The sequence below is a fragment of the Lepidochelys kempii genome, chromosome 10, assembly GCF_965140265.1.
Source record: "Lepidochelys kempii isolate rLepKem1 chromosome 10, rLepKem1.hap2, whole genome shotgun sequence".
In the NCBI taxonomy this organism is placed as follows: domain Eukaryota; kingdom Metazoa; phylum Chordata; order Testudines; family Cheloniidae; genus Lepidochelys; species Lepidochelys kempii.
In genome coordinates, this window is record NC_133265.1 from 81,100,455 (window position 1) to 81,115,091 (window position 14,637).

A 14,637-nucleotide genomic window follows, 5' to 3' on the forward strand; every position below is an offset into this window, starting at 1 on the left:
AGTCCCCTAGTTTTGTATTGAGCTTTGAAACTCATACTCCACTGTTCATCTTAAATTTCATTGTAAATTGGTTATGGCCCATTGCAATTGTTTCACATTTATCTTCCCCCTTTTTTTCTTGCATTACATCTGTGGTATGAGACTTGATAATAAAGTAATGAAAAAAATAACATTGAGACATTTGCAGCCCAGTGAAGCTGCATTTTTGTTGACAAAAGCTGGATTCCATCCAGGCAGAGCAGAAAATGCTCTTACATGTATAGCCAAATATCTCAAGAATCAGTGCTTGTCCTTCCTGAAGAAAACATTCCTAAAAAGTGACTCTTTCCTTGTCAGGGCTAATAAAAGCCTGTAGCGTTATGAACCCTGTAGAGGGCTAAATCCTTATTATATCCATCCACCAATGGGAGTTTTCTGTAATAAAATCTGAGTAAAACCTATCAAGCCTGCAGGATACAGCCCATTATTTTCTCAGTTAGTGCTGGCAGGAAGTCATTTATTCATCTTCCTTGTCAATGGAGAAGGTAGTTTCCCTGTAGCCTGATGTCCATCTAGTACAAATAGTCTTTGATGAATTGCATGGATTATGGACCTTATACATTAAATAATTAGTCAAGACTTTTGTTTTCCTTTCCATGGAACTCCAGTTACTTGTCTACGAATAATCCTCCAATCTCTTTCCTCTTGTACCTGGGAACCTTCCTTTTATGTGGGCAGAAGTGTGTGTGAACTTTAAAGGAATCAATCATTCAGAAGCCAAACATGAAGATAATCGCTGGGGAAGTAGGTGGTGTAGTTGACAATTATATTGGCTTTTTTTGGGAAGACCTGTCTTCTCAACCTGCTTTTGGTCCTTACTGACCATTAATCTGGGGGCCTTATCCTGGTCTATTTTGTTCAAGACAGGCATAAAATAAAGCTATTCTGGCAGGTCAGGCCTGAGGGACACTGGCAGAGCAATGTGAGTGAGCTTGCAGGGCACAGACTAGGTCAAATCGGTGCTAATAGTCACTTTCATAAGCACTAAATTCACCCATGTGATATTAAGGGGAAAAAGAGGCTAAACAAATAATAGAAAATGGGCTAATTGTGTTTCATGTAACTGTTGTCCTGAAGGTGTAATAACCTTGTACTTGAAGAGCTGGTTGGTTGGAATTGGAATGCCTGTAATTCAGCCAGAGAAAATACAAACACACGCACAGCGTTCAAGTAACATCAAATGTGCAAAAGTTTAAATACAAAAATAGAGCTGAAAGCTTTCTCTTTTCCCATCGCAACTTGATGGAGCTCAGTTTGGAGTCTCCTCGATGTAGGTAGGTTTGGAGTCTCTGGCATTACAAAATATAGCTACTCAAAAAAACTATGTGAAAAGAACATTAAGTTGCAGGAGGAAGGCTCAAAATGAAGGTTGCCCATACGACCTTGTAATACATTCTCACAAGGGGCCTGAGTTACAATAGTCTTTAATTACATGATCAGACGCTACACCCTTCTCAAATAATGCAATATAAAACTTTTTCTACAACCTTAAATACATATATGCAGTGCCTTGTAATATTTTTCACTCTTGTATATTTACATAATTTTCACTGGCAACATGGTCCAATGTATCTTAAGTTTTCTATATAATAAATTCTCTCTGTCAGGCTTTAATAATTTAGCCAGCAGCCATGGATTGAATATTCATTTTTTTTTTTTGGTTTGTTTTTTTCAACTAGGAACATACCCTTCCTTAGCCCCAGTGCAAGGGATGAGACAATTAACTCATTTAGTAGTGAATTTAGATGGTTTGCATATGCCAGCAAAACTTCACTATTAGTCCTATGTGTTAAACCTAAGCTGTAGCCTATTGTGAAATTCCACATCTACTTTCTATAGAAAAACCAAGTCCATTCAAGTCTATCTGACACAGTGACTGGTTCACAGATCTGCTTGTGTATCAAAGCAATTTTCACCAGAATGCTCTTCTACATACTATTTCTCAATAACCCCTATTTCAATGCCAAATTTTAATGTTCTATATGCCCACACATTCCAGCTGTACCACTGTTAGAAAAAGAAGTTGCAATTGTTTGTTTCGAATGGGAATCAGAGTGAGTAAAACAAAAAATTCTCAAAAGTGGACTAACTGGTTTTTACTTCATCTTTGGGCAAAAATCAAGCCTGGAAAGTGAGAAAGGGGACAGTGTCAGGAACTCCTAAATTGATCCAAACAGAGTGTTAAAACAGACTGTGAGGCAACCTTCCCTATAATGGTCATTCCCACTACAATATGCTGCAATTCCAAGGCTTAATATAGGGTGAGTAAAAGAGCAGGAGCTTTGCTTGTGACTTGCTGCTGTTAACGGGGCTAGAGGAGGATGAAACCTGGTATGTTAACTGTCTGCATAATACTCCCATCTCTCACTAGTGTGGGGGAGCAAGACTAGGGAGCTTGATTTTCCCCTCTTATAGGTTTTACCACAGTGGAAGTCTGTTAACTTCAGTGGAGTCACTACTGATTTACACTGGCATGGGTGGGAGGAGAATCAGGCCTCCAGCATAGAACAAACCTGGTGCTCACTGGGGAGAGCCCATTGGTCACCTATGCCAGCCACTGTGGATCTATTATATATACCTCTGCAGTGCTCCCACCTCCCTGAGCAGAGCACAGGGGTAAGTTACCTAGGTCACTCAGCTAGCCCTATTGACCTACTGTATATACCCACAGAGCTTATCTATATTACAAAATGTTGTCTGTATATGATTTTCAACAAATGAGTCCAATGATCCCATGCAGACAACACCTTAGCGGTCAGTGTAGACCAGCACACATTTTCAGCAGCGTGTCAGCTGATTAAACCCAGGATATATTTATGATTATGATGGCACGCGCTGAAGTTGTATTGATACTAAAAAACAGCATAACTGGTTTTCAAGAATCAACTGTTTTACTCACAAAAATGTTTACAATTAGAGCTGCTGGGAGTTTTTGTTGTTGGAAACATTCTGATGAAAGTCTTTGTTGGGGTTTTTTTTTTTTAATTTAAAAAAAAACAAACTTAATTTTCATGAGAAGCTGTTGGACTTTTTTTAAATTTCCCAGTTCATTGAAACTAAACCTAACTTTTCAAAACTTCCTCAATGTTGGGGGGGAAAAGAGTAGAAAAGGAAAAATGAAACTAACTCTGCTACTCAACTTTTACAAAGTTGAGGAAGTTTGGAAAAGTTTCAGAGTAGCAAAATGAAAATGTTTGGGGGGGTGGTGGTAAGGGTGTATTCTGGATATTTTATTGCACTATGGCAATAAAAAAAGGAGGGGAATGAACATTCAAGATTTTTAGTATATGAAATTTCTAAAACCTGATTTTTTTGGAAATTCATTTTTTAAGAAAAACAAGAGAAATTGTTTAATTTCTGAACCCTGAAAAATGGAAACCATTTAAAAATGTTTTTTACTAGCTTGGTTTATGAGCCACTTGCAATGTCAAATGCAGGTCTAAGTGACATGGAGGTAAAAACACCGATGGCTAGTCTACACTAGTGCTCCACCATTCATACTACCAGTGGAGCTGCAGCCATGTTAGAGTACCCATGCAGGACTCTCTGAAAATCCTCAGTGTGTAGACAAAGCCTTTTCTCGCCCACTAATCCCAACCCCTAAATCTGAGGGGGAAAGAGGAGCCCAAATTAGTTGCATATAAACAGCCCTTACCCATATGTTAAAGTTTTTCATTTATACTCAAGAATATATGGTATTTGTAAAACTAAAATGTAGTTCTATTAAGGCCAAACTGAGAAATAATGGATCTGTATCAGCTTTGTCTGCAGGAGGACGCAGAAGGTGTCAAGAAAGCTAAATACTTTGGTGTAAGTAGCAATTTATGTTAATGGTTCAGCTGCTTGTCATTTCAGAAAGGGTTGTGCTTTCATTTAACACTGGGTATAACACAATCTCCTTCCCCCCCACCAACCTCCATTGGTCAGGATGAAGTGATTGTTGCAAATTCTTTTACTGGGTATTACAAGAAGCTCTGGTTTATAAGGATTGTGTGTGGTGTATTTTTTTTTTTTTTAAGGTCAATTGCCTTTTCTTTGACAAGAGATCAACACCTAGATCTAAAAAGGTACAAAGTACACATGAATACACTGTATTCAGAGATAATCCAGTGTCTGGCATTTGAACTTTCTTTACTCTTCCATTTATACTTGCTTCCTTTCTTTCCTACAATTGAGGAAGCTCCTCATAGAGGCTATAGTCAATACACTAATATTAAAAGCAAGGTTGCATGTCTTGAGAGGACAATAGGCAGGTTTTGGCTCCATCTCAAGCTTGATGGCATTACGCCCTGATTCAGCAAAGCACTTAAAGCACCTGCTTAAAATCCAGGGAGTTCAGTGGGAAGCTAAGTGTGCATGTGGGAAAGGGAGGGACAAGCCTCTAAGACACAAGCCTTGAAAGAGGGATTTGCATGTTGATGTTGGACTTGGCAAATGTCTTTTGAAAGAAATAAGTGACTGGATTATATATAATTCCTATGTTTAATGATTTAATTATATAATATCCCTTAAAATACGGTACTGCAAATGGGGCTGGTTTAGTCCACTGAAATAGCTAACTATGGAGAGGGGACAATGGTACATCTGGATGGACAGGACATCTCTTGAATTTGTTTTAGGGCCTTGTCTTCTGATTTTCTTCAGGGAACCACTGTTGAGTGATTTCTAATTGAGCAGGGCAGGCTGTATTTGGCTAGATAAGCTGCCTTAGGGTCTGGCTACACAGCAACTGACCCGTGTGTGGGGCTCACGCTGCTGAGCTAAAAATAGCAGGTTAGTTGCACAGGCTCAGGCGGGCTCTGAAACCTGGCAAGGGGGGATGGGCTTAGGGCATGGGCTGGAGCCTGGGCTCCAGCATCTACATGCTATTTTTAGTCCTGCTGCACCAGCCCCACCAGCCTGAGTCAGTTGACCTGTGCTCTGTGACTCACTGCTGCAGGGTGTGGGTGTGTGTTTTTTTTTTTTTTTGTTTCTTTTCTGTGTAGATATACCCATGGAGCCTAAAGTGTAAGGCCAGAAGGGCCCTCCAGATCATGTAGTCTGACCTCCTGTATACCCCAGGCCACCGGTTAGCACCCACCCACTAAACCCAACAACGGAAATAAGACTAAAATATCATAGCCTACAGGAGACGCAACTGTTGTGTGCCTCATTTGCTCTAGAAGTCAGAAGGTGTGCAGAGAACAAGGCAGGAGCTGCAGCAGGAAGAGAACAGATGCTTTTGTGGCTGGCACACAGGATTCAGTTCTATCTCAGCCTCTACCACAATCTTCCAATGTGATGCTGAGCAAGTAATTTATCCCAAAATGTTGTCAAATGACCACTAATTGTTCCTTATTTTTCTGGGAGTCTGACTCAAGACACCTGGGGGCTTGATGTGGCAAAAAGCCAATGAGAGCTGTGGATGCTCAGAACCTCTGCAATAAGACAGTGAGGTCAGGAGAAATGCACATTGTTGAGAAAAACCTCTTTGAAGCGGTGAGTGTATAACTGCCTTCCATTCAGTCTAAATGAGGGAAAAATTAAAGGCCCCTTTTTAAGATGTCTGGAACAATAGGAGTCACCACCCCAAACACAGGCCATGTGTAAGGCCACTGTGAAATCTGCACTATTTGGGCAGAGGGACTTCACTGTGGGCTGAACTTAAACACAAGGGCTGGGAACTGATTTTGATTGCATGCCGTTGTGTGTCAGAAGGAAAAAAAGAGAAATAAGAGGAATACACAGAGAAGGCGTAAAGAAGCATGAGACATAGTCAGGTAGTGTGACCCTAAGAAAAACCTGAGCACGCTTTTGGGTAAAGTGCTGGCTGGAAAGAAGCTTGGGACTGTGAGCAAAGAAACCTGTCTTCTGCCATTTGACTTCTACTGCATTCAGGAAAACAAGGCTTTTTATGTACATTGTTGGTAAATTAACAGGATTGCATTAAAGATATACCTGACTCAGTCATCTAATTTCTCCTCCTAATGTAAACAAACTGCTAGACTTCAAATTTTGGCTAATGGCACAGATGAAAAGGGTTAATACAGGAGTGGAATCCAGGAGGTACTGAATAATAAACCTGGCTCTGCCCCTGATTCCTTGTATGACCTCAGACAAGTTTTCTCATGGTTTCCGCATATACAGAACAGGGATATTAATGGTCTGCTATCTTGCAGTGGAGATAGTCATGAACGTTTGTGAGGTTCTCATACTATGGAGACAAGTGTCCTGGAAAAGACCATGAAGAAATTAGTAAGTCTGTATTAATTGCAGGCTTTGAAGTAGGCAGGGGGCACTACCTGAATTTAAAAAATAAAATCTCAAACAGCTGCTTTATTCCCTTCCATGAGCATGTCCATCTTGTGCACTGAACGAGGGAGAGGTCATATATGGAAAAAAATAGAATGTGATCATGTAACCAAAGTTTATTATAATGCATAGGCATAAGGGAACCAAGCTGAGGTTGCACATGCAACCTACATTCAGCACTTAAGTTGCTTGATTTTGCAACCACCTATGTAACTTCCTTAAGTTTTCATAAGTAATAATTTACTTGCCCTCTAAAAGGCATTATGTTATCATGCCTCCTGTTAAAGGAACCCAGCTTATTCATAAGTGCTATGGAAAATTCTGGATCCTCCTGAGTCCCTGAGCCATCCTTTTGTCTCTGGAAGGGATCATCAGACGAAATGATGCAATGGTCCCTTCTGGCCTGAACATGTATGAAAAGGCATCTCCCATTGTTCTCCTTGCTCTTTGTAGAGACGAAATAAACAGCAGTCATTGATCTTGTATATGCTAGGAAAATGCAGGGCTTTCCCCACTCCCCCTTTTCTTGCACAGGTGCAAAAAAGTTACAAAATTTTTCCTAGTGCAAGTGCACATTGTATGTATCTCACTGCATGTACAACAATGCCTATAGGAGAGAACACTGTGGTGGCAGCCTGCTAGCTGATGCTGCAGTTGTGGTAATAGCCTGGCACGGGCAGCACTCAGAAGCAGTCTAGTCCACACAGACTCCAAGAGGCAAAAAGGAGGTTATGCTTTTCCCAAGAGCAGTATGTTACACTCTGACGGGGGAGGGAGCCATTCTCTAACACCAAGCTATAAACTGTACAATCAGTAGTATAGTATTGTACACTAATAGTCTAAAATGCTACAGCTTCCAATAATTTCAGAAGTATCAGGGATTATGGGTGCAGGATGTTTTGTTTTCATAAAGCCAAGCTTTTCAGGTCAAGTGGGGAGGGGGAATGGGTAATTTATACCCATATTTTCCATTTACAATGAAAATCCTTCTCTGGCAGTCCCTGCAGTGAAAGAGCACCTCCTGTTACCATGAGCTCCTCACTGTGACCTCCATGCATGAGAGGGGCCTCTACTTCCCAGGGACTCCTATGATATATACATGCCCTGGCAGGTAGATTACATCCATGTGTGATCATTTTCTCAATATCACATAGAAGGGGGCCATATGTGGTCTCTACTGAAAGCTAAGAACTAGCTCATTGTCATGGTTATTGCTATGTGTTTGTAAAGGAACCAATTTTAGGACGTTGTGTTCCAGCTCTGTTTTGGAGTGAAACATCACCTGAAGAGGGGGAGTCTGGAAGCCCAATCAACATGAGAACAATGGCAAGGGGCCAGTTTGTATTTACTGTCTGGGGAAGAGGCAGCCTTACCCTTAAGCATATTCAAAGACACAGGAGAGTTCTTGGAAGAGATGGTCCATAGGGCAATGAGCCATAGCCTGTTACTACCTAGAGAAAAAAGAAAAGGAGTACTTGTGGCACCTTAGAGACTAACCAATTTATTTGAGCATGAGCTTTCGTGAGCTACAGCTCACTTCATCGGATGCATACCGTGGAAACTGCAGAAGACATTATATACACACAGAGACCATGAAACAATACCTCCTCACACCTCACTGCCCTGATGGTAATAGCTTATCTAAAGTGATCATCAAGTTGCGCCATTTCCAGCACAAATCCAGGTTTTCTCACCCTCCACCCGCCCCCACACAAACTCACTCTCCTGCTGGTAATAGCCCATCCAAAGTGACCACTCTCTTCACAATGAGTATGATAATCAAGGTGGGCCATTTCCTGCACAAATCCAGGTTTTCTCACCCCCCCACCCCCATACACACACAAACTCACTCTCCTGCTGGTAATAGCTCATCCAAAGTGACCACTCTCCCTACTGTGTGCATGGTAATCAAGGTGGGCCATTTCCAGCACAAATCCAGGCTCTCTCACCCCCCCCCCCCACACTTTCCGGGGACACACACACACACACACACAAACTCACTCTCCTGCTGGCAATAGCTCATCCAAACTGACCACTCTCCAAGTTTAAATCCAAGTTTAACCAGAACGTCTGGGGGTGGGGACAGGCCAGTCCTTGCCTACAGACAGCCCCGCAACCTGAAGCAAATACTCACCAACAACGACATACCACACAACAGAACCACTAACCCAGGAACTTATCCTTGCAACAAAGCCCGTTGCCAACTGTGCCCACATATCTATTCAGGGGACACCATCACAGGGCCTAATAACATCAGCCACACTATCAGAGGCTTGTTCACCTGCACATCCACCAATGTGATATATGCCATCATGTGCCAGCAATGCCCCTCTGCCATTTACATTGGTCAAACTGGACAGTCTCTACGTCAAAGAATAAATGGACACAAATCAGATGTCAAGAATTATAACATTCATAAACCAGTCGGAGAACTCTTCAATCTCTCTGGTCACGCAATCACAGACATGAAGGTTGCTATCTTAAAACAAAAAAACTTCAAATCCAGACTCCAGCGAGAAACTGCTGAATTGGAATTCATTTGCAAATTGGATACTATTAATTTAGGCTTAAATAGAGACTGGGAGTGGCTAAGTCATTATGCAAGGTAGCCTATTTCCCCTTGTTTTTTCCTATCCCCCCCCCCCCCAGACGTTCTGGTTAAACTTGGATTTAAACTTGGAGAGTGGTCAGTTTGGATGCACTATTGCCAGCAGGAGAGTGAGTTTGTGTGTGTGTGTGTGTCCCCGGAAAGGGGTGGGGGTGAGAAAGCCTGGATTTGTGCTGGATATGGCCCACCTTGATTACCATGCACACTGTAGGGAGAGTAGTCACTTTGGATGAGCTATTACCAGCAGGAGAGTGAGTTTGTGTGTGTATGGGGGTGGGGGTGAGAAAACCTGGATTTGTGCTGGAAATGGCCCACCTTGATTACCATGCACACTGTAGGGAGAGTAGTCACTTTGGATGAGCTATTACCAGCAGGAGAGTGAGTTTGTGTGTGGTGGGGGTGGAGGGTGAGAAAACCTGGATTTGTGCTGGAAATGGCGCAACTTGATGATCACTTTAGATAAGCTATTACCATCAGGACAGTGGGGTGTGAGGAGGTATTGTTTCATGGTCTCTGTGTGTATATAATGTCTTCTGCAGTTTCCACGGTATGCATCCGATGAAGTGAGCTGTAGCTCACGAAAGCTCATGCTCAAATAAATTGGTTAGTCTCTAAGGTGCCACAAGTACTCCTTTTCTTTTTGCGAATACAGACTAACACGGCTGTTACTCTGAAACCTACCTAGAGAAAATAAATGACTGATTATCCATTATAGAGGAGTGGCATGGGACTGGCTCATGAAAATTGAATCCCAGTTTTTGGGACTGGACAAGTGCTGCAAGGAATGACCTTTGGGTGAGAGAGACACTCCTGTCTAATAAGGTAACTTAATAAGTAGATGCTATAGATTACATGTTTTGTTTTACTAGTAACTTTACGGTTCCAAATCATTTTACTTGGCTTAATTTTGAATCTTTATCTCAAGCTGTTAAAGAAACTTCTGTTTGATTTTAGCATAAGCCTATGAAAGCGCATTGTGCTGGGAAGGGTGTTGAACTGAGGTGAAACCAGTGAACTGGGGTGCACTGCTTTATTGGAAGCCGTGGATTGATGTGCATTGTGGGATGTAAATTGCTCGCCTGCATTGGAAAAGAGCGAGGCTTGCGGAGCCCGAGCGGAGTGCTCGTGTTGCCCAATAGCCGATAATTGTAATGTGGTTTCCCCTGGTGGGCACACACAGGGCTGGCTCCAGGCACCAGCTTTCCAAGCAGGAGCGTGAGGCGGCATTCCAAATGGGGCAGCAATCCATGTCCTGCGGTGGCAATTCGGCGGCAGCCCCACTACTCTCCCCGTGGCAGCGGGCTTTGGGTGGCAGCTCTGCCGCTCTTCTGGGCACTGTGGCAATTCGGCGACTGCTGGGGGTGGCAAAATTGGTGGAGTCGCCCCCTGGGCGCACACAAGATTCCCTCTTATTGTAAGCAGGCCACAGTGATTTACCACAGACACCTTAGGTAACCCTAAAAATCATCACGACTCAATAGTAGCAGAACTTAAAATGGGGTTAGCTTTCACTTTCACATAGAAACTCTGCGTACCCTGTTTGGGTGTATGCAAGAGTCTCCTAGGGGTGTCAGGGCTTCTGATTCAGCAGTCACAGGCAAAGTTTGTCGTATTGGTGACACCTTCCATGAGCCAGATGGCAGCTCATGCCAAAGGCCCAGGACAATTCACTTGTGTATTAGTATAGAGCAGGGTTGGACAAACTTTTTGGCCGGAGGGCCACATCTGGGAATGGAAATTGTACGACAGGCCATGAATGCTCATAAAATGGGGGTTGGGGTGCAGGCTCTGGTTGAGGGTGGGGCCAGAAATGAGGAGATCAGGGTGCGGGAGGGTGCTCCGGTGTGGGTAGGGGGGGCGAGGGCTCCGGCTGGGGGTGCAGGCGCTGGGCTGGGACTGAGGGTTTTGGAGGGCAGGAGGGGGAATCAGGACTGGGGCAGCAGGTTAGGGTTCAGGCTCTGGGCAGCACTTACCTCAGGTGGCTTCCAGAAGCAGTGGCATGTCCCTTCTCCGGCTCATACATGGTGGCGCAGCCAGGCGGCTCTGCGCACCGCCCTGTCTGCAGGCACCACCTCTGCAGCTCCCACTGGCTGTGGCTCCCGGCCCATGGGAGCTGCAGGGGCGGCACTGGGGGTGGGGGCAGCGTGCGGAGCGGAGACCCCTGGCTGCCCCTAGGTGTAGGGACCAGAGCGGCAGGCTATGCTGCGACAATGACAACACCCTGGAATTTCAGATTTAAATGGCTGAAATCATTAATTTTTTTTTTTTAAATCCTCTGGCCATGCAATTGACCAAAATGGAGTGTGAATTTGGTAGGGCCCCAGTCCTACCATAGACTGACGGGAGAGGCAACCTGCGGCAGGCGGCCCCCCAGGGTAATGCGCTGGTGGGCCCCGGGACCTTGACTGCCCCGCAGGCACGGCCCCCCGCCGCTCCCAGTGGGGCTTCCCTCCTGAGGGCTGTTCAGGATTGAGCCCTGTCCTCCTCCCCCAATATCCCTCCCCATCAACTACCCCCCCCCGTGTCCTCTGCCCCCCAGGTCTGACATGCGTTGCCCCCCCCGGCTCGGGATGCGGGGCTGTTGCACTGCGGTGTAAGGGGCCGGGGCCAGGCCCCGACTCCAGGCCGGCCGCGGGGGTCCCCTACAGGGCAGACAGGCGGCGCCCCGCCGCGCCCGGGGGAGGCGGGGCGGGGACAAAATGGCGCCGTGCGATTCAAACGCAGCGCGCTGCGCGCGGGGCGGGGTCCCGGCGGGGTTCATTGCGCCTGCGCCCGGAGTTACAAGATGGCGGACAGTGCGGAACTAAAGGTACAGCGCAGCTTCAATTCCCTGCGCGATCCCCCCTCCCCGCGCCGCTCGGGTCGCCCGCGCCGCCGGGGTCGGTCCCCTCTGCAGCGCCGGGCTCGGCGGGGGGCGAGCGGCCCCCGGGCCCTGCCTGCTACTGGGGAGGCTGCTGCCACCGCACCCCCCCCCCCCCACACACTCAGCAGCAGGGGCTTGAGGGGCCAAGTCTGCGGGGGGGACCGGTCCTTCGACCCCGCCTGGCTAGAGCTGCTCCCCGCTCCCCTCAGCAGCTAGGGGGGGGCTGCCCTTCCCCTCCCCCATCTGCACCCCGTCCCCCGCCTGTCCCCACAGCCCACTTCTCTCAGGGGGTGGGGGGTTGCCCCTCCTCAGCAGGGGCTGAGCCAGATTGGGGGGGGGTGTTTGTCCTTCGCCCCTGGCCAGCTCAGAGCTTCTCCCCTCCCCTCCTCTCCCCCCGCAGCTGCACTCGGCCTCCCCATGCCCCTCTCTCCTCATCGCCCGGGAGGGGTGGCGGGAACCTGCCCTGCTCCTCCCCTCAGCGCAGTAGCAGGGGCTGAGGGGGCCAGGACAGATGGGGGGGACGGGACGGACACGGGACCTGTCTTTGACCCCTCCCCCCCCAGCCCTCTCAGCAGCTGCCCTCCCCCGCAGCGGCCGGGGGTGGGGGGAGACCCGAGCCCCAGAGACCGTGCTCCCTGCTGTGCTGCACAGCCAGTTCTGCCCCCTAAGCCTTCCCGGGGTGGGGGTCTCGAAGGACTGGGATGAGCAGGAAGCTGAGGCTCCCCTCACCTAGGATTAGTATGTCCGTCCCCTCGGCCCCCAGGGTTCATGCTCTCAGCGTGGGGGGCCGGGGGTGGATTGTGTTGTCGTAGGTTCGATGATCCTGCTGGGACTCCCCCCCAGATACATAGAGTGTTTGAAGGAGGTAGCTTATCCCTGCACCCCAAATATCCAGCTCCCAATGGGGAGGAGAGGGAGACTATTTAGTGTTGTACGAAGGGCTATTGACATGGGGCTCTGCCTCAGGAAGTAAACACAAGTGGTGGTGGCGGCGTGTAGTACCGTTGGTTGTATTTTCTTGGAGGGTTTGCTCAGCTAGAATGCAAATAAAAAGGCTAAAGAGAAGAAATGAGTGATTTAGTGGTGATTACAGGAGGAGGATGCCTCTCTCTTTTTCAAGTTTCAGAGGGGTAGCTGTGTTAGTCTGTATCCACAAAAGCAATGAGGAGCACCTTAAAGATTAACAGATTTATTTGGGCATAAGCTTTTGTGGGTAAAAAAAACCCCATTTCTTCAGATGTATGAAGTGAAAATTACAGATACAGGCATAAATACTCTTTCCGTGTCTCACTGGGGAGGGAGGAGGATTGCTAGTGCCACAGATCCTCCTCTCCGTGCTCACCCTTCCCCCCCTCTCTGAGCACTCAGCAAAGTTTTTAAATGGACCCCTATGGAGAGATGCTTTAGTTAGTACAAGAGGGGGAGGGAATCTGCTGGATCGGGTTGCTATGTATGTTATGAGTCTGGAAGAGGAACTGTCCTTTAATTTCCCTGAATTGACAGCCTCCCTTGCTTTATAATTAAAGCCCCCAATTACTCTCAGAAAAGGGGGGATAGAAGGAAATCAAGGTGGTGGGTGTTACCCCTCTTTGAGAGGAAAGAACTTGGAGAAAGTGAATGAGGTGGTGTTTACTCCTCATAACCCAAGAACTAGGGGTCACCAAATGAAATTAATAGGCAGCAGGTTTAAAACGCAGAAAAGGAAGTATTTCTTCATACAACATACAGTCAACCTGTGGAACTCTTTGCCAGAGAATGTTGTGAAGGCTAATACTCTAACAGAGTTTTAAAAAAAACCATCCTAGATAAATTCAAGGAGGGATAGGTCAATCAATGGCTATTAGCCAGGATGGACGGGGATCCAAAACCATGCTCTGAAACATCCCTAGCCTTGGTTTGCCAGAAGCTGGGAATGGGCAACAGGGGATGAATCACTTGATGATTACCTGTTCTGTTCATTCCTTCTGGGGCACTTGGCATTGGCCGCTGTTGGAACGCTCAGCTAGATGGACCATTGGTCTGATCCAGTGTGGCCATTCTTATGAGAGAACCTTTCCTCTGTCCCCTCACTTAATGTGTCTGTCTCTGGGTTTGATAAGTTGAATAAAGGAGATTATTTAAATGAGTTTTAAAGTCTCATTAGAATGCATATTTGCAACTAATCCTTCAAGAGAGATTTCTGAAAAATCTGCTTCAAAACAAATCCTAAAATGAGATACTTGATGTCTGAATGAACAAACTTGGTATGGGTGGATCCTCTCAGACAGAGATCATCATAGATTTGAGGAGACAGTATAACTTTATTTGTACAACACATCCAACCTGATATTTGTAGTAGTAACAAAAGAGAGAAACCAAACACATTGCTCACAACTTGATATAATACAAAAAATGAACTAAGTTTATCTCAAAAGCTGCTGTTCACGCTGACTCTTTAAAATAAAAGTAAAGTGCAATTAACTTTGAGGATCAAAATGGAAATCTTATATGTTACGGTATGTGTTTCCCCCTTTTCTTTCCTCCAACCCCTATATATTTCTGATCAGCATGAATCATCATGAGGTCCACAGTAAGAGGTTTTAGAGTATATAATGTGTAATGTTTATTATGTGTCTGAGGGAATTCCCTTTCCTTAAAATGTCTGTCTGTCTTTTCCCTCTTAGTGTCCATCTAAGGTTTATGTCACTTGTTTTTGGGTGCATGAGCCAAATACATATACTATATGTATAAAGTTATTGTGAAAAAAGAAAAGGAGTACTTGTGGCACCTTAGAGTCTAACAAATTTATTTGAGCATAAGCTTTCATGAGCTACAGCTCACTTCATCGGATGCATTC

At 45.8% G+C, this 14,637-nt stretch overlaps 1 protein-coding gene across 2 annotated transcripts in view; it reads left to right on the forward strand.

Annotated features, from left to right (window-relative positions):
- Nucleotides 1-11,684: 11,684 nt before the first annotated feature.
- PIAS1 (protein inhibitor of activated STAT 1) overlaps nt 11,685-14,637 on the forward strand; it is a 96,639-nt gene continuing 93,686 nt past the window's right edge. Inside the window, exon 1 of one of the 2 annotated variants that reach the window (XM_073304443.1) lies at nt 11,685-11,747. In XM_073304443.1, coding sequence (XP_073160544.1) covers nt 11,724-11,747 — 24 coding nt within the window. In that variant the 5' untranslated portion in view covers nt 11,685-11,723. The remainder of the gene's footprint in view (nt 11,748-14,637) is intronic. The other variant, XM_073304444.1, reaches the window with a different exon arrangement.